A 20,000-nucleotide genomic window follows, 5' to 3' on the forward strand; every position below is an offset into this window, starting at 1 on the left:
TCTACAGTACTCTCCTGACTGACCCACCATCACATCTACAGTACACTCCTGACTGACCCACCATCACATCTACAGCACACTCCTGACCCACCATCACATCTACAGTACACTCCTGACCCACCATCACATCTACAGTACACTCCTGACTGACCCACCATCACATCTACAGTACACTCCTGACCCACTATCACATCTACAGTACACTCCAGACCCACCATCACATCTACAGTACACTCCTGACTGACCCACCATCACATCTACAGTACACTCCTGACACACCATCACATCTACAGTACACTCCTGACTGACACACCATCACATCTACAGTACACTCCTGACCCACAATCACATCTACAGTACACTACTAACTGACCCACAATCACATATACAGTACACTACTAACTGCCCACCATCACATCTACAGTACACTCCTGACCCACTATCACATCTACAGTACACTCCAGACCCACCATCACATCTACAGTACACTCCTGACAGACCCACCATCACATCTACAGTACACTCCTGACCCACTATCACATCTACAGTACACTCCAGACCCACCATCACATCTACAGTACACTCCTGACTGACCCACCATCACATCTACAGTACACTCCTGACCCACTATCACATCTACAGTACACTCCAGACCCACCATCACATCTACAGCACACTCCTGACCCACCATCACATCTACAGTACACTCCAGACCCACCATCACATCTACAGTACACTCCTGACCCACATCACATCTACAGTCATACCCTGACTCAACACTCAGTACACTGGCCATCACATCTACAGTAAAACTCCTAGCCACCATCACATCTACATACACTCCTGACCCACCATCACATCTACAGGTAGCAGTGTGTGAAACTACCTCCACCATGTTTGGAGGCTGTACTGTAGCCTGGCTAGCTCTCACTGTGAACTAAAGCTGATTTGCTCTATTGCTCTATTACGCCACCAAGAGGAGATCCAGATAATATAGGAGTGAATTCTGGGACATTTGAGGACACACTCACCTGGAATCTGGAGAAAACTGGTCTGATTGGTGGGATAATTAGCAGGTGACGTTGCTATGGGTTCTACTGAGACCCGATTAACTACAGGAGAGGTTCTACAGCAGTTCTAGTCACTACACACCTGCAGAATTCCCCAACCCTGTCAGCTGGAACTCACCTGGTGACGAGCGCACCTGCAGATCAGAGACACACCTGTGGGCGAAAGCGTGCTTTCTTCATCCTCATCCTCGTCCCTCACAGCCAGAGACGCTGCTCAGGACAGTGGGGGAGAGCCTCCTCACCAACTAAATAAAACCCCCCCCGCTCTCATTAGTGTCCATCACACTCCAGCCTGCTCTCTCACTGCCTGCTGCAGCACTGCTCTCTCGCCCACCGCACAGCAGCTTCTCCAAACAAAACACCAACCACTTCAGTGCTCACATGCAGGGGGAGGAGTCAGCCGTGTTTCACCCTGCTCGTTTCACTGAAGGGGAGGAGTCAGCAGCAGTCTGAGAACCCCAGGGTTCCAGGGTTAACACCACACCCCTTTATGTGGGGGCACAGGGGTGCAGTGGACACCCCCTTACACTTAGGGGGCAAGTTCAAGTTCTGTACGTCTGCTTACGCTCAGGAGGTGGGCTCTGTTCTGGTCCCGCCCAATTATCTTTGTGGGAGGGGTCAGCAGGACACTGCCTCACTCCTCGAGCCTATTCTCCTCAGACACCTTGTTAATGCAGGGGGAGGGGTCAGCAGTGCTTTATCCCTCAGAGGATGAGCATGTTGTGCTCTGTTGTAGCCCCTCCCACTAAACAAAAGGGGAGTGGTCAGCAGTAACCCTCTTTATAACAGTCTGTGATTCTTACAGACGCTTCTTGGCCCAGTGTTGGTGTTAGATTAGTGACAGTTTGCCTAGTGGCCATGTTCCTGAACTGCACTCTTCTGGAGTTTACCTCAGAGCTCTAATCCAGACTGCTGTCCTCACCTCCACCACACCACACAACCAACTGTTCCTCAACATCGCTGCCAACTGACACCCGAACTAGGACACACACACACACATACACACACACACACGCAGCAGAATGAAACTCTTCTTCCTGAACGGCAGCTGGGAGCAAATCCTGTGCAGAACTACAGCTCCCTCTCCTCAGCGTTGAGGGAAAGGTCTGGAGGACATCCAGCTGAACAGAGCTCCAGCCAGGACCCCTGCTAAACCCCAGCAACCCCCCCCTGCCCTGCACACACGTCATGTGTGTGTGCAGTATAAGTGTTAACCAATAATAAATACCACTTGTAGGTTGAATGGGCGGGGCTAAACAGCTGTAGGCTGTGTGGGTGGGGCTAAACAGCTGTAGGCTGGATGAAATGAACAAAAGCACAAAAGTTGTTTGAGTTAAAAACTGGCTTTTATTTTATAAAGGATCTGCAGTGTTATTATAAACAGGTCAGGGGGAGGGGTTATGAGGGTTTGGAGGGGTTAGGAGGGGTGGGGGGTCACGCTTTCCCGCTGGCCAGCCTACTGTCCCACCCGGCTGGACTGAACGGACAGCCGCGAGTGCCGCCGCTGTGCTTTCGCGCTGCTGCCTCTGGTCCGACACCATCGTGGCTCAGCCTGGGTCGTGGGTTACCATGGCGGTGACATGGGCTGCGGGTTCTGCAGGTACGACATCACCACGGCCGATATGGACAGCCTAGAGAAGAGGAAAACAGTCAAGCTCCAGAACTGCAACAGCGAGCCGGGTCATAAAAAACACTCACTTACTACAGAACCACAGTAATAATATTAATATTAATATAAAACATAATTAATAATTATTAACTAATCGATCAGTAATAACTCTCCTGAGTTCATACGGAATGATATGATGATGATGATGATGAAGGTAAAATAGTGAATAGAGAATCTGAACTTAATGCAGTTCTCTTTAGGGACTACTTTCTGTAGCCGCACTACACCCTGCAGCATGTATCCCTCCACCATTTTAATGATCTGGTTCTAAAAGCAGGTTCTAGAGCGAACTCTTCTCAGAACTCTGGTAGAACCGTGTCTCAGGCATCAGGCAGCGTCTTCATCACCATTAGGTGAAGAACTTTCTGTGAGGAGCTTTTAGTAGAGCTTCAGACGTCTGCTTCCACGGTACTCACATGAAGCTGCTCATCATCTGCTTGGTGTCCTCTGAGCTCCGGGAGTTGGCGAAACTGATGAAGGAGCAGTACACTGCGATCCACGCACACCACTTTAGCTACACACACACACACACACACACACACACACACACACACACACACACAAAAGAGAGTCAGAATTAATTTAATGGCACGGGGGGGATATTTAATCGTTAATGATAAACCAGAGGAAAGTAGAAATGGCGCCCTCTAGTGGAACTAACGCTAACCGCTGCTCATTCAGGTTACTTGGGAATCTCCGCTGATCTCCGCAGATCTAATCTAGAGGGCAGCCGTCCTGCTCTTCTGTCCTGCTCGGACGCTCCTCCACTGCAGCACGTCAGCCAGAAAATTACAGGGTGCGGAAGACGGACGCACTTAACCACACGTTCCCGTTAAAGGCCTCCTATTTATAGATCTTCTGTAGACCAACATGAACCAGAAAGTCCTCGTCTAGCACTGTCTGGACCTGTTCAGGTCCACCAGCAGCCGGCATTCCTCCAGGAGAGCACTGGGACCGGTTCAGCCCAATCACCCAACTGCAAAGGTCCAGACCAGAAGCAGTGGATTGGGACAGGGTTCTGCCCAAACATGTTTTATTCCAAGCCTGATCCAGTTCTGATCCTCTAGGAGACTAAGATAATACACTACATAACTAAAATCAGGGGTATTAAACGAGTTCTCCTGCTTCTGTCAGAGAGCACAGCTCCTCCACTGCTCCACAGCTCCTCAATGCTGGGGGGCTTTATACCCCTCTAGCCCACGCCTGGCATTATTAGGCAGCATGGAGCCAATAGGGTCATGATGTTGGATCTGCTCCAGAGAGTCCTATTCTATTGGCAGTACTTCTTCTCTACAGGGACTAGACAAGCTGTGTGTGCATTTGCACATCTGTGCAGCTGAATGCATTCATTATAATGTTTGTCCACAAATATATGGACATGCAGTGTGTCTGTGTTTCTGGAGCTCAGAGTGTGTTGACGGTGTTTACAGCAGCACCGTCAACACCACTGTTTTCATGTAAACAGGAGTGTGTGTGTGTGTGTAAAGGGGGGGGGGGGGGGGGTCACCTTGAGCATGAGTCCACACATGCTGAAGATCATGCCCAGCAGGTTCATGTAGTCTGGCGTGGGGTCCTCCAGGGTGGGGTTGGAGTCGGTGGTGGGGGGTTTGTAGCTGCACACACACACACACACACACACACAGACACAGACAGAGGATCAGCCTTCTTTAAGATAAGCTCATACAAGCAGACTGTTCATCACGATACGATTAAACATGGTCACACTGCCCGCGGCCTCACAGGTCCAGTGCACGGATTGGAGCGATTGAGAGCTTCGCAATATTACCAGCCTGATCAATAATGAATGATCTTAAACAATCAGTAAAGCTCATATATACCATAGAGCATGTTCTAGAATAAAGATAAACAATAACCCATTTAATAAATAAGAACACTGGAGAAGACGCGAGTTTCTGCCCCCTGCTGGATCATCCGGGTACTGGATGCATCAGAAACACGCACAACTTCCTAAAACTGAAATGTAAAGTAATTAACTCAGAGCACGAGGGGGTTAAACATTTCAGTCTGTTCTTTATATTTCAGTCTGTTTAAAAAAGTGTGAGAATTTAATCCCATCAAACACGAAATAAAAGTCATTTTTAATAATTGATCAGAAGCTCAAATGAAGTCCAGTTTTAAGACGCGGGCGTTTCCGGCAGGGGTCAGATGGTCCAGGCTTTAAAAGGCCAAAAATAATCAGATTATAGTTTTAACATCTGCTCAGGTTCCTCAGCTACTGTCTGTCCGTGTGTGTGTGTGTGTGTGTGTGTGTGTGTGTGTGTGTACACACTCATTACTCAGACAAATAGGCAGCGTATCCTGTATTAAGTCCTCGGTAGGTTATACACTGTTAATAAGCTGTTAATAAGCTGTTAATAATAATAATAATAATAATATAAATCCAGGACTCGCTTCAGGCTCCCAGTGAGACGGTAAACGCACTGACGTTGCGCTCTCTGATTGGCTCAGATGAGGGAGAGTCGACCTCTGATTGGCTCAGATGAGGGAGAGTCGACCTCTGATTGGTCTAAATGGTAAAGATGGCGACGGCCCGCCTCTGTGCGGTTTGTCTAGATTAGCTTTAAACTCGTATAAAAATCTTTGAATGAAAGAAGATTAATTAACTAACGGCCGTTAATGAGAGTCTGAGCAGCCCTGTCAGCCTCTCCGAGCGGCGGATGTTCCTCAAACTCACCGGAATATCTTGTTGTGTCTCCGCGGGTCCGCCATGCTGTTAGCGCTCATCCTCCTCCTCCTCCACCCGGCCTGCCGCCTCCGCCTTTACACCAGCGCTCCCAGCCCAGTCCAGCCCAGCCCAGTCCAGCCCAGTCCAGCCCAGTCCAGTCTAGCCCAGTCCAGCGGTCAGACTCTCTCACTCACACTAACACACACCGCTACAGAGGACGGCCGGAGAGCGGAAGCTCTGCTACAGTAAGGAGACTAACGTCCGGCGACGTCCTTCAAAATAAAAGTCTCTGTATTTATAATAAATAAATAAATTAATAAAACAATCAACAACGTAGAAGCATTTTTTTGGTGTCAAATTCATTTCATGGGGAAATAATCGTTGGGAAAATCAAAATCATTTTTATTGTATTATATAATTAATTATGGTATATTCTCTTGAAAACATTGCCTTTTAAAAATTGACTCAGTGTCTTGAAATTCTGGCCGTGTCCCAGTTATAGGTATAGGTGTAAACTATGTAGTAATCTGAGTAGTGCACAATATTGCATTGATTAATGTAGTTTGACTTTTATTATTTATAGTGTTTATATACTGCGGCTAATTTACCGACGTTTTATAAACCGAGTGTCTTGCTATCCCCTCGCTGCTGCTGTGACACTGTGAATTTCCCCACCGTGAGACTAATAAAGAATTATCTTATCTTGTTTTGTACGAACAGGAAGTGGTAAAGTGTTGCTGTGCCAAGTTCTCCTGCTGCATCACTATCTCCCATTATTTACGAATAATTGGTGCAGACATGAGTAGCTCCGCCCTTTCCATCTCACATGGCATTGTGGGACAATAGTGCACCCCGTAGTCACACTCCAAATCCGGCCGGTTCTGAGTATGGGCCTCTACGGGTTCATGACTACACTCAACTCTGACACTCATATCCATGCTTCATACTCATAACCTAGTTAGTGTTAGTCATTAGCACTAGTGGGACAAACCCTCTGACAGAGTTCTGAATAAATATCTCATATCTGGAAGCTATGATCATTTTTTATATTATTTTAATCATTTTTCAAATTCTGTATCTGCTACTACTGTAACTATTTTCCAGTGTGTGTCAAACTACTGTGTCATAAAAAGTATTACCTGAGTAATTATACAACATAATTATTCTAATTGTTTAATAAGCACGTTGTCCTGCACACTCCATTCCAAATAAATCAAATCAAGCATATTTAACTGAAATATCATTCATTATTTATTGAAGCAAATATGAAATCTCATTTAATGATGATTAATAATTGCTATGGGATGCTAGACCTTTGTTTCTGTGGTGTTTCAGGTGGTTTCTGTTGTGTTTCAGGTGGTTTCTGTTGTGTTTTAGGTAGTTTCTGTTGTGTTTCAGGTGGTTTCCGTTGTGTTTCAGGTAGTTTCTGTTGTGTTTCAGGTAGTTTCTGTTGTGTTTCAGGTGGTTTCTGTTGTGTTTCAGGTGGTTTCTGTTGTGTTTCAGGTGGTTGCTGTTGTGTTTTAGGTGGTTGCTGTTGTGTTTTAGGTAGTTTCTGTTGTGTTTCAGGTAGTTTCTGTTGTGTTTCAGGTGGTTTCTGTTGTGTTTCAGGTGGTTGCTGTTGTGTTTTAGGTGGTTGCTGTTGTGTTTTAGGTAGTTTCTGTTGTGTTTCAGGTAGTTTCTGTTGTGTTTCAGGTGGTTTCTGTTGTGTTTCAGGTGGTTTCTGTTGTGTTTCAGGTAGTTTCTGTTGTGTTTCAGGTGGTTGTTGTGGTGTTTTAGGTGGTTGCTGTTGTGTTTTAGGTGGTTGCTGTTGTGTTTTAGGTAGTTTCTGTTGTGTTTCAGGTGGTTTCTGTTGTGTTTCAGGTAGTTTCTGTTGTGTTTCAGGTGGTTTCTGTTGTGTTTCAGGTAGTTTCTGTTGTGTTTCAGGTGGTTTCTGTTGTGTTTCAGGTGGTTGTTGTTGTGTTTTAGGTAGTTTCTGTTGTGTTTCAGGTGGTTTCTGTTGTGTTTCAGGTAGTTTCTGTTGTGTTTCAGGTGGTTTCTGTTGTGTTTCAGGTGGTTTCTGTTGTGTTTTAGGTGGTTGCTGTTGTGTTTTAGGTGGTTGCTGTTGTGTTTTAGGTAGTTTCTGTTGTGTTTCAGGTGGTTTCTGTTGTGTTTCAGGTGGTTTCTGTTGTGTTTCAGGTAGTTTCTGTTGTGTTTCAGGTAGTTTCTGTTGTGTTTCAGGTGGTTGTTGTGGTGTTTTAGGTGGTTGCTGTTGTGTTTTAGGTGGTTGCTGTTGTGTTTTAGGTAGTTTCTGTTGTGTTTCAGGTGGTTTCTGTTGTGTTTCAGGTAGTTTCTGTTGTGTTTCAGGTGGTTTCTGTTGTGTTTCAGGTAGTTTCTGTTGTGTTTCAGGTGGTTTCTGTTGTGTTTCAGGTGGTTGTTGTGGTGTTTTAGGTGGTTGCTGTTGTGTTTTAGGTGGTTGCTGTTGTGTTTTAGGTGGTTGCTGTGGTGTTTCAAGTGGTTGCTGTTGTGTTTCAGGTGGTTTCTGTTGTGTTTCAGGTAGTTTCTGTTGTGTTTCAGGTGGTTTCTGTTGTGTTTCAGGTAGTTTCTGTTGTGTTTCAGGTGGTTGCTGTGGTGTTTCAGGTAGTTTCTGTTGTGTTTCAGGTGGTTTCTATTGTGTTTCAGGTGGTTGTTGTGGTGTTTTAGGTGGTTGCTGTTGTGTTTTAGGTGGTTGCTGTTGTGTTTTAGGTGGTTGCTGTGGTGTTTCAAGTGGTTGCTGTTGTGTTTCAGGTGGTTTCTGTTGTGTTTCAGGTGGTTGCTGTGGTGTTTCAGGTAGTTTCTGTTGTGTTTCAGGTGGTTTCTGTGCTGTTTCAAGTGGTTGCTGTGGTCTTTCAGGTAGTTTCTGTTGTGTTTCAGGTGGTTGTTGTGGTGTTTTAGGTGGTTGCTGTTGTGTTTTAGGTGGTTGCTGTTGTGTTTCAGGTGGTTGTTGTGGTGTTTTAGGTGGTTGCTGTTGTGTTTTAGGTGGTTGCTGTTGTGTTTTAGGTAGTTTCTGTTGTGTTTCAGGTGGTTTCTGTTGTGTTTCAGGTAGTTTCTGTTGTGTTTCAGGTGGTTTCTGTTGTGTTTCAGGTAGTTTCTGTTGTGTTTCAGGTGGTTTCTGTTGTGTTTCAGGTGGTTGTTGTTGTGTTTTAGGTAGTTTCTGTTGTGTTTCAGGTGGTTTCTGTTGTGTTTCAGGTAGTTTCTGTTGTGTTTCAGGTGGTTTCTGTTGTGTTTCAGGTGGTTTCTGTTGTGTTTTAGGTGGTTGCTGTTGTGTTTTAGGTGGTTGCTGTTGTGTTTTAGGTAGTTTCTGTTGTGTTTCAGGTAGTTTCTGTTGTGTTTCAGGTGGTTTCTGTTGTGTTTCAGGTGGTTTCTGTTGTGTTTCAGGTAGTTTCTGTTGTGTTTCAGGTGGTTTCTGTTGTGTTTCAGGTAGTTTCTGTTGTGTTTCAGGTGGTTTCTGTTGTGTTTCAGGTGGTTTCTGTTGTGTTTCAGGTGGTTGTTGTGGTGTTTTAGGTGGTTGCTGTTGTGTTTTAGGTGGTTGCTGTTGTGTTTTAGGTAGTTTCTGTTGTGTTTCAGGTGGTTTCTGTTGTGTTTCAGGTAGTTTCTGTTGTGTTTCAGGTGGTTTCTGTTGTGTTTCAGGTAGTTTCTGTTGTGTTTCAGGTGGTTTCTGTTGTGTTTCAGGTGGTTGTTGTGGTGTTTTAGGTGGTTGCTGTTGTGTTTTAGGTGGTTGCTGTTGTGTTTTAGGTGGTTGCTGTGGTGTTTCAAGTGGTTGCTGTTGTGTTTCAGGTGGTTTCTGTTGTGTTTCAGGTAGTTTCTGTTGTGTTTCAGGTGGTTTCTGTTGTGTTTCAGGTAGTTTCTGTTGTGTTTCAGGTGGTTTCTGTGCTGTTTCAAGTGGTTGCTGTGGTGTTTCAGGTAGTTTCTGTTGTGTTTCAGGTGGTTTCTATTGTGTTTCAGGTGGTTGTTGTGGTGTTTTAGGTGGTTGCTGTTGTGTTTTAGGTGGTTGCTGTGGTGTTTCAAGTGGTTGCTGTTGTGTTTCAGGTGGTTTCTGTTGTGTTTCAGGTGGTTGCTGTGGTGTTTCAGGTAGTTTCTGTTGTGTTTCAGGTGGTTTCTGTGCTGTTTCAAGTGGTTGCTGTGGTCTTTCAGGTAGTTTCTGTTGTGTTTCAGGTGGTTGTTGTGGTGTTTTAGGTGGTTGCTGTTGTGTTTTAGGTGGTTGCTGTTGTGTTTTAGGTGGTTGCTGTGGTGTTTCAGGTAGTTTCTGTTGTGTTTCAGGTGGTTTCTGTTGTGTTTCAGGTAGTTTCTGTTGTGTTTCAGGTGGTTTCTGTGCTGTTTCAAGTAGTTGCTGTGGTCTTTCAGGTAGTTTCTGTTGTGTTTCAGGTGGTTTCTGTGCTGTTTCAAGTGGTTGCTGTGGTCTTTCAGGTAGTTTCTGTTGTGTTTCAGGTGGTTGTTGTGGTGTTTTAGGTGGTTGCTGTTGTGTTTTAGGTGGTTGCTGTTGTGTTTTAGGTGGTTGCTGTGGTGTTTCAGGTAGTTTCTGTTGTGTTTCAGGTGGTTTCTGTGGTGTTTCAGGTAGTTTCTGTTGTGTTTCAGGTGGTTTCTGTTGTGTTTCAGGTAGTTTCTGTTGTGTTTCAGGTGGTTTCTGTTGTGTTTCAGGTAGTTTCTGTTGTGTTTCAGGTAGTTTCTGTTGTGTTTCAGGTGGTTGCTGTGGTGTTTTAGGTGGTTGCTGTTGTGTTTTAAGTGGTTGCTGTGGTGTTTCAGGTAGTTTCTGTTGTGTTTCAGGTGGTTGCTGTGGTGTTTCAGGTGGTTTCTGTTGTGTTTCAGGTGGTTGCTGTGGTGTTTCAGGTAGTTTCTGTTGTGTTTCAGGTGGTTTCTGTTGTGTTTCAAGTGGTTGTTGTGGTGTTTCAGGTGGTTTCTGTTGTGTTTCAAGTGGTTGCTGTGGTGTTTCAGGTAGTTTCTGTTGTGTTTCAGGTGGTTTCTGTTGTGTTTCAGGTAGTTTCTGTTGTGTTTCAGGTGGTTTCTGTGCTGTTTCAAGTGGTTGCTGTGGTGTTTCAGGTAGTTTCTGTTGTGTTTCAGGTGGTTTCTGTTGTGTTTCAGGTGGTTGTTGTGGTGTTTTAGGTGGTTGCTGTTGTGTTTTAGGTGGTTGCTGTTGTGTTTTAGGTGGTTGCTGTGGTGTTTCAAGTGGTTGCTGTTGTGTTTCAGGTGGTTTCTGTTGTGTTTCAGGTGGTTGCTGTGGTGTTTTAGGTGGTTGCTGTTGTGTTTTAAGTGGTTGCTGTGGTGTTTCAGGTAGTTTCTGTTGTGTTTCAGGTGGTTGCTGTGGTGTTTCAGGTGGTTTCTGTTGTGTTTCAGGTGGTTGCTGTGGTGTTTCAGGTAGTTTCTGTTGTGTTTCAGGTGGTTTCTGTTGTGTTTCAAGTGGTTGCTGTGGTGTTTCAGGTGGTTTCTGTTGTGTTTCAAGTGGTTGCTGTGGTGTTTCAGGTAGTTTCTGTTGTGTTTCAGGTGGTTTCTGTTGTGTTTCAAGTGGTTGCTGTGGTGTTTCAGGTAGTTTCTGTTGTGTTTCAGGTGGTTTCTGTGGTGTTTTAGGTAGTTTCTGTTGTGTTTCAAGTGGTTGCTGTGGTGTTTCAGGTAGTTTCTGTTGTGTTTCAGGTGGTTGTTGTGGTGTTTTAGGTGGTTGCTGTGGTGTTTCAGGTGGTTTCTGTGGTGTTTCAGGTAGTTTCTGTTGTGTTTCAGGTAGTTTCTGTTGTGTTTCAGGTGGTTGCTGTGGTGTAACTGTAGTTACTCGCTGTAGTAGGTTGAAGTGAGGCTGTCAGTATGTCAGTAAATGCAGTTTATAGTAAAAAATAACCAGCATAAAACTTCACCCAGTGCTAACAGCAGTGTGTTGGTGTGTGTGTCATTGTTATTAATATTGTTGATATTTCAGCCCTTTAGCTCAGTAATGTCCCACACAAACTTCAACGGGACATCTTTCATCTTTTCCTGGAAAACCTGGTCAAAGCGTTCGTTCTGAGCCACCGTTAGCGAGTTCTTCCAGTCCCCCACAGTACCTGCAGCACAGCACAGCACAGCACACTGAGCCATATACACCACCGGCCAGCAGCAGAACAGCACTAACCTACAGGCTAACATTAGCTACCTCACCAAACACAAACAATCAACACAAAAATAAACACAGCGCCACCTGATAATGATACACTCTCACTCGAACTAGGCAGTAACCTAGGCAACCTAGGCAGTTGCTATAGGGCACTAGGCAGTTGCTATAGGGTGCTAGACAGTTGCTATAGGGTGCTATATACGGCACTAGGCAGTTGCTATAGGGTGCTAGAAAGTTGCTATAGGGTGTTAGGCAGCTAGGCATTTGCTATAGGGTGCTAAACAGTTGCTATAATAGGCCACTAGGCAGTTGCTATAGGGTACTAGGCAGTTGCTATAATAGGCCACTAGGCAGTTGCTATAGGGTACTAGGCAGTTGCTATAATAGGCCACTAGGCAGTTGCTATAGGGTGCTAAACAGTTGCTATATAAGGGTACTAGGCAGTTGCTATAGGGTGCTAAACAGTTGGTATAATAGGGCACTAGGCAGTTGCTATAGGGTGCTAAACAGTCGGTATAACAGGGCACTAGGCATTTGCTATAGGGTGCTAAACAGTTTGTATAATAAGGCACTAGGCAGTTGCTGTAGAGTGCCAAAAAGTTGGTATAATAGGGCACTAGGCAGTTGCTATAGGGTGCTAAAAAGTTGGTATAATAGGGCACTAGGCAGTTGCTATAGGGTGCTAAACAGTTGGTAAAATAGGGCACTAGGCAGTTGCTATAGGGTGCTAAACAGTTGGTAAAATAGGGCACTAGGCAGTTGCTATAGGGTGCTAAACAGTTGGTATAATAGGGCACTAGGCAGTTTCTATAACAGGGCACTAGGCAGTTGCTATAGGGTGCTAAACAGTTGGTATAATAGGGCACTAGGCAGTTTCTATAACAGGGCACTAGGCAGTTGCTATAGGGTGTTGGGCAGTTGCCGATTCTAAATATTAGATTGCAGTTGGACAGTTGGCCCTATTATACCAACTGCTCAACACCCTATAGCAACTGCCTAGTGCCCTATTATACCAACTTTTTAGCACCCTATAGCAACTGCCTAGTGCCCTATTATACCAACTTTTTGGCACTCTACAGCAACTGCCTAGTGCCTTATTATACAAACTGTTTAGCACCCTATAGCAACTGCCTAGTGCCCTGTTATAGAAACTGCCTAGTGCCCTGTTATACCGACTGTTTAGCACCCTATAGCAACTGCCTAGTGCCCTGTTATACCAACTTTTTGGCACTCTACAGCAACTGCCTAGGTTTTATAATTCAGTCCCTAGCTGCGCCCTAGCTCCACCTGCTGGTGGAAAGCTGTACTGGGCAGGTTTAAGGGACCCGTCGCAGCGTCTTACCCTTGCGAAGGAAAGATCCCTTGCCGGGAGCCTTGATCTTTTCAGGCAGGAACTCATAGTTGGCTACTGAGTCTTTCTTCATGTAGTTGAAGCTGGTTTTCTCCACCACGCTGTCGATGGCAGCATCCGACAGGTTCTTCCCCACAAACTTGCAAATCCGCACCACCACACTCCGCAGGTCCTGAGACACAGCAACACCATCAGTGTGCATTGTTTGTCCACAAACTTTTGGTCTAACGATTGTGTGCTGCTAAACTAAATAGAAAATCCTTCAATTTAGAGATGATGTGCATTGATACAGGAGGGTAGAACTACAGTAGCAGTGTGTGGAACTACCTCCACCATGTTTGGAGGTGGTCCTTTAGCCATGGCTGTGAGCTGTAGACCTGCTTCACCAACAGGGATGTAGATTGGCTGTAGATTAGCTGAGGGTTGATGGATTCCAGCTATGAAACATGACTCTCACCTTGATCATCTCCTCGTAGCTGAGAAACAGAATGTTGTATTTGTCCTTGTTGGTGTACCATCCTTTGATGTGGTCAAACCAGCAGCCGCCCACCACTGCACAGGAGACACATGGTTCATGCTAACGTTAGCCACTTTAGCCTGCTGTTAAATCCAGGCTGAATAACTACAGATATGTAATTAGTAATTAATCACCATGTCCTACAGGCCGTGTTTATCCACATGTGCTCAGTATCAGACCAGTAAAAACCAGTATATACTGTGTTCTGAACACTAGTATGCTGGTCACCCAGCACCTGACCAGCGTCAGCTCAACATAAACCAGTATAAACCCCACTGGTTTAATGTGTTACTTCAGCTGGTTTTGAGAGTATTGGTATTATTGGTTACTGGTCACCAGAATGCATGACTGAATTATACTGGTTTGGTACTGGAAAACACCACACTGCATAAATACACCACACTAAACAGAGATCAAAGATGAGGTGAGGGTCAGACTGACTCCATCCGGAGAAGAATTTTTCCATCATGTCGTTGTACGTCTCCACACAGTCCAGCGATTTCATGAACTTGGAGAAGTGGAAATAGGAAGCCATGATGTCTTTGGGGTTCCTGCTGACGTAGATGATCTGGAATTGAAGACACGCAGCGTCAGAGGCTGGAATATCAGCACACCCCCTGGCCACTTTATTAGAAACACCCTACTTTGTGCTTCAAAACTGGCCACTTCAATAGAAACACCTACTCTTGTGCATCATCACTGGCCGCTTTATTAGAAACACCTAATCTTGAGCTTCATCACTGGCCACTTTATAGGAAACACCTATCTGACAGCTCCACTATACAGGTGTACAGTTACATGCTGTTGCCTCATTCATCACTGGTAAGTGTTTGACCACTGTGGTCCAGATATCATTGGGGTGGAGGTTATGGCAGTGTGTGGTGGTGCAAGTTCAGGCCGTAACATGAAACCATGCAACAGCAGATGGGCTGACCTTGCCTTTCCCCTGCAGGCCGAGGGGCATTAGGGGCTGGAGCAGGTGGGAGCAGAAGAGTCTGGGCGATGGACGGGTGTTGAAGTCTTTCCCCTTCTCCAGAAACTCCAGCCAGGGCATCTGATCGTACGTCACCTCGTTCTTCAACTCGGGGAAGTCCTCCTCGTACAGGAGTGTCATGATGCGCTGCGTCCACACCGTCCCTGAGGCGGGACAGGAGGAGAGAAGAGGAATCAGAGCTAGCGGAAGTAGCTGATGCTGCTGAAAGGTGGCGCTATAAGCTAAAACCTGGGTGCTCGAACCCGTATAGAGTCTTGGGTGAATTGATGACCCTCCAGCAACGTCCATTATGAAGGCTAACAGCTACGAAGCACAGAGCGCCTGATAATCGCTCGGTGAGGTTCTCAGTTGCTGGGCTAAATGCTGGGAAGCACTGTAACTATGGCAACAGGTGGGAGTACGGTCTTTCACCATCAGCTCTTAGTATGTACAGTTCTACGCCGTAAGCAAAATGGGGTTCTAGATTATAAAGCTGGAAAAGTGTGGTCTTCTCTGACCCTTTCTGGTCACACTGGCTGATGGTCAACTGATCAAGCACCTGGCTGCTACTGACCTCCTCCCTAATTCCTACGGCAGCAGAAAGGGTGCGGTCAGGGATCTGCTGTGTTCAGTGCTATTGATCTAAAAAGGAGTAAGACCTGCTGAGAACCAGGTGTTTTTATTGGATGTCCTGATACACAAAACCATAGAATTCAAAGAGGGTGTACTTTCTTTTTCACATGTAGGTCAGAGGTGTCCAGTCTTGGTATGCTCGTGTTTTCCAAAGGCAGTGCTTTTTTTTACCTTCTTGAAGGGCAAAGTTAATGGGCTGGTGTGATGAAACAGTAACCAGCAGAACATCAACTGTGCAAGCTTAACAGCAACTGTCCAAATCTAATCGGACACTGATTTTTCATCCCATCGGACGATGGAAACGTTTAAAAACTGAATTAATAACTGATATCTTTCTTTTTTTAATATTAAAAATAAACTCAATAAAGCTCTAACCAGTAAAGAAGAGTCGCTTGTCTTCCTTTTTGTCTTACAATTTGTAATTCATATTTCCGAACAAGATGCAACTTTATTTCGCGTGTAAAAATCTCACCAATCAAACATCGGCTAATCAAGAAAGTTCATGATGGAAATATTATTATTAACAGATCTCTGGGCGCCGTCATTTGTGTTCTTGCCGTTAAAATGAATGCAAGGTTACACCTAACAGGAGCGTAAATCGGAGCAATTAAATTGGGCCCGAAATAGAACCTTGTGGAACACCACAGCCAAGTTCAGAGTTACAGTGGTTTAGACAGGAGGACAGGATCACGTCTTTACCGTTCCGCAGTGTCCTGGACGCAGCAGTTAGGACTGGAGGATTTAAACAACAGGGTCCCTAGAGCTGACGGACCACAGCCAGTCAGAAGAAAGCTTAAGCCATTCGCTCTGAGCCCTCCAAACAACGGACGGCCCACTCACCGGATTTAGGGAAAGTGACAAGAAAGACGTCCTCGTCCCTGATCTTAAACTCCAGCAAACTGTCGAAGTACTCCTGGCTTTGGTTGTGCTTGTCGTTGATAGGGTACACCGCCCCTTTGTAGGTGAAGAGTTTGTCGCTGAGCAGCTTGTACTCTTGCTGAGCCATGGTCCTGGAGGAATGGTCCTGGAGGAATGGTCCTGGAGGAATGGTCCTAGAGGAATGGCCTAACGCACTCGCTCACCTTCAAACCAAGTGAATGATCTTATCTTCTATCTGATGTTTGTCTTTAAAGAGTAAACTCACAGGGCGCTAATCTGTCACCAGCACCCGTGGGTAGAACACGCCCCTACTAAACATTATGCAAGCACACTTTGGACCTTGGCATGGGACCAGACCTCCCAGATCTTGAGGCGGGGCAATGGTGCAAGTTCAGGCCGTAACATGAAACCATGCACCAGCAGATGGGCTGACCTTGCCTTTCCCCTGCAGGCCGAGGGGCATTAGGGGCAGGAGCAGGTGGGAGCAGAAGAGTCTGGGCGATGGACGGGTGTTGAAGTCTTTCCCCTTCTCCAGAAACTCCAGCCAGGGCATCTGATCGTGCGTCACCTCGTTCTTCAACTCGGGGAAGTCCTCCTCGTACAGGAGTGTCCTGGAGGAATAGTCCTGGAGGAATGGTCCTGGAGGAATGGCCCTGGAGGAATGGCCCTGGAGGAATGGTGCTGGAGAAATGGTCCTGGAGGAATGGTCCTGGAGGAATGGTCGTGGAGGAATGGTCGTGGAGGAATGGTCGTGGAGGAATGGTCCTGGAGGAATGGTCCTGGAGGAATGGTCCTAGAGGAATGGCCTAACGCACTCGCTCACCTTCAAACCAAGTGAATGATCTTATCTTCTATCTGATGTTTGTCTTTAAAGAGTAAACTCACAGGGCGCTAATCTGTCACCAGCACCCGTGGGTAGAACACGCCCCTACTAAACATTATGCAAGCACACTTTGGACCTTGGCATGGGACCAGACCTCCCAGATCTTGAGGCGGGGCAATGGTGCAAGTTCAGGCCGTAACATGAAACCATGCACCAGCAGATGGGCTGACCTTGCCTTTCCCCTGCAGGCCGAGGGGCATTAGGGGCAGGAGCAGGTGGGAGCAGAAGAGTCTGGGCGATGGACGGGTGTTGAAGTCTTTCCCCTTCTCCAGAAACTCCAGCCAGGGCATCTGATCGTGCGTCACCTCGTTCTTCAACTCGGGGAAGTCCTCCTCGTACAGGAAGTGTCCTGGAGGAATAGTCCTGGAGGAATGGTCCTGGAGGAATGGCCCTGGAGGAATGGCCCTGGAGGAATGGTGCTGGAGAAATGGTCCTGGAGGAATGGTCCTGGAGGAATGGTCGTGGAGGAATGGTCGTGGAGGAATGGTCGTGGAGGAATGGTCCTGGAGGAATGGTCGTGGAGGAATGGTCGTGGAGGAATGGTGCTGGAGGAATGGTCCTGGAGGAATGGCCCTGGAGGAATGGTGCTGGAGGAATGGCCCTGGAGGAATGGCCCTGGAGGAATGGTGCTGGAGAAATGGTCCTGGAGGAATGACCCTGGAGGAATGGCCCTGGAGGAATGGTGCTGGAGAAATGGTCCTGGAGGAATGGCCCTGGAGGAATGGTCCTGGAGAAATGGTCCTGGAGGAATGGCCTAACGCTCTCCCTCACCTTCAAACCAAGCAAATGATCTTATCTTCTATCTGATGTTTGTCTTTGAAGAGTAAACACACAGGGCGCTAATCTGTCACCAGCACCCGTGGGTAGAACACGCCCCTACTAAACACTATGCAAGCACACTTTGGACCTTGGCATGGGACCAGACCTCCTAGATCTTGAGGCGGGGGTGGGGGGTATTACTGGAGAGTGGTGGACTGTCAGCCCCGTCAGTGATCATCTCCCGGTGCCTGGGGTACTGCTGCCATCCACTGGCCAGTATAAACATACACACGCACACACACAGACACACACACACGTGTGTGTGTGTGTGTGTGTGTGTGTGTATGTGTGATATGTGAGCTCCAGGCTTTAGATGAGGGGTTTCTAATAGAGGGGGATTGTTTGGATTTTAAGCCACATTGAGACTCAGAGGCTAACACTGTTGCCCCCTCTCTCTCCACCCGGCCTTTCCCACATATAGGTCACCTAATCCCCGTATACACACACACACACACACACACACACAGACACACACACACACACACACACACACAGCCTCTGTATGGGGGGTTAACAGGCAGAACAGCAGCAGGAGCAGAACTCTTCAGTAGATGTAAATTCTGATCAGGCTGATCTGCAGACGATGGTCCTGTGAGATGATAGGTCCGGATAAGGGTTTCAGGGGTTGCTATGATGTTGCTAGCTGGTTGCTATGCTGTTCCATGCAATGTTATTAGAGCTTCATACTGGATATTAATGATATTAGAGCTTCATATTGGATATTAATGTTATTAGAGCTTCATACTGGATATTAATGTTATTAGAGCTTCATACTGGATATTAATGATATTAGAGCTTCATACTGGATATTAATGTTATTAGAGCTTCATACTGGATATTAATGCTATTAGAACTTCATACTGGATACTAATGATATTAGAGCTTTATACTGGATATTAATGTTATTAGAGCTTCATACTGGATATTAATGTTATTAGAGCTTCATACTGGATATTAATGATATTAGAGCTTCATACTGGATATTAATGTTATTAGAGCTTCATACTGGATATTAATGCTATTAGAGCTTCATACTGGATATTAATGTTATTAGAGCTTCATACTGGATATTAATGCTATTAGAGCTTCATACGGGATATTAATGATATTAGAGCTTCATACTGGATATTAATGTTATTAGAACTTCATACTGGATATTAATGTTATTAGAACTACATACTGGATGTTAATGCTATTAGAACTGCAGTGGCTGTCTGTAGGGGGCGCTGTGCTGATGCTGTTTCTGTATGGATTAGCTCCTGAAGGGTCTACAGAGGGCTGCCCCGGACCCTTTGTGTAAAACAGGGAGCAGCGTGGTTGCCGTGTTAAAAGGATCTTTTCATGTGGGCCGTAAAGCGATGCCGGGTGTTTCCTGGCCGCTCTGCACCGGGACGTCTCTGGTTTACTCCAGGGATCTGCCGAACGGGGGAGAGAGGAGAAAAGGAGGCAGCTGGGCACTGGGAGCGAGGGATGAATGGAGGAAAGGAGAGAACTCTGAGAAACCACAAACAAACAAAGGTGCTGTCCCCTGCCTCCCTCCTCGCTCAGGGCCTCCATCATGCAGCATCACCACAGCCAGCTACAGGAAGCTAATGTAGCTATCAAGCAATGAAATCTTATGTACACCAATTAGCATAGTAAGTAAATAAGAAGCCTGAGACTTGAGCTTAGCTCAGATCATAGTTAGCACCATGCTAATTCATGGGGTGTAGGCCTCCATTACTTGTTAGCCACATTAGCATCATTTTCTGGACCTTATGATTGGCTGAACTGTGGCTGTAATGAGCTGATGTGTTGAACCCGGTGTGTCAATCAAACCTTACCCCCAGCATAGTGCTGAGATAATAGAGGGAGTGCTCAGTGTGATGCCTGCTCACCCAGGCTCGGACTGAGACTCCTCCGGCGGAATGTGGATGTGGAATATGAGCTGCTGTGATGCCCCAAATCGTGAGGTCACAGATTTACACCCCATAATAATCAGCATCAGCAGCCACTGTGTAAGCTGAAGCCCCTCTCAGGGTGATTGCGCAATCGCCAGGGGAAACCTGTTCAGGATTAACGGCCAGAGGAAGCGGCTGCAGCGCAGAGTGTGTGTGTGTGTGTATGTGTTAGTGCATGTGTGTGAATGTGTGTGTGTGTGTGAGTGTGTGGGTGGTGCATTCTTACCCACAGCCTCATCCAGCAGACACTTCACCCAGCACACACACACACACACACACACACACACACCCAGTGTGGAAGCGTGCTCGGCCAAAAGCAGCAGCTCGTACTGGTGGGGTCTGACCGAGCTGAGGTGAGCCTGAATCCAGGATTTGCTGGATCCACTTACAGCTCCTCAATTTACATGGATTACACTCTGGCTAATATGCTAATATATGCTAATACTTTTACTGCTACTGAAGTTCTGCACCCCTCAGTTCCTGTGCTGA

General features: G+C 46.3%; 3 protein-coding genes across 4 annotated transcripts in view; 1 reads left to right on the forward strand and 2 right to left on the reverse strand.

Moving 5' to 3' along the window:
• Positions 1–2,394: 2,394 nt before the first annotated feature.
• On the reverse strand, positions 2,395–5,662 carry wdr83os (WD repeat domain 83 opposite strand). Its single transcript, XM_072672060.1, has 4 exons — positions 5,435–5,662; positions 4,247–4,352; positions 3,156–3,253; positions 2,395–2,701 (listed from the first exon to the last, which is right to left on the reverse strand). Exons 1-4 carry the CDS (start codon positions 5,482–5,484, stop codon positions 2,635–2,637), a joined length of 321 nt encoding a protein of 106 aa, XP_072528161.1. The 5' UTR covers positions 5,485–5,662; the 3' UTR covers positions 2,395–2,634.
• Positions 5,663–11,228: 5,566 nt separating this feature from the next.
• LOC140548876 (amine sulfotransferase-like) lies at positions 11,229–17,516 on the reverse strand. Its single transcript, XM_072672059.1, has 6 exons — positions 15,831–17,516; positions 14,319–14,521; positions 13,826–13,952; positions 13,325–13,419; positions 12,859–13,039; positions 11,229–11,466 (listed from the first exon to the last, which is right to left on the reverse strand). Exons 1-6 carry the CDS (start codon positions 15,994–15,996, stop codon positions 11,339–11,341), a joined length of 900 nt encoding a protein of 299 aa, XP_072528160.1. The 5' UTR covers positions 15,997–17,516; the 3' UTR covers positions 11,229–11,338.
• A 1,241-nt stretch (positions 17,517–18,757) lies between these two features.
• mfng (MFNG O-fucosylpeptide 3-beta-N-acetylglucosaminyltransferase) overlaps positions 18,758–20,000 on the forward strand; it is a 9,879-nt gene continuing 8,636 nt past the window's right edge. For both annotated transcript variants that reach the window (XM_072672057.1, XM_072672058.1), the window contains exon 1: positions 18,758–20,000. This exon is cut by the window's right edge and continues 242 nt beyond it. The gene's annotated coding sequence lies outside the window, so the exon portion shown is untranslated.

This window comes from Salminus brasiliensis, unplaced genomic scaffold (assembly GCF_030463535.1).
Source record: "Salminus brasiliensis unplaced genomic scaffold, fSalBra1.hap2 scaffold_154, whole genome shotgun sequence".
Taxonomy (NCBI): domain Eukaryota; kingdom Metazoa; phylum Chordata; class Actinopteri; order Characiformes; family Bryconidae; genus Salminus; species Salminus brasiliensis.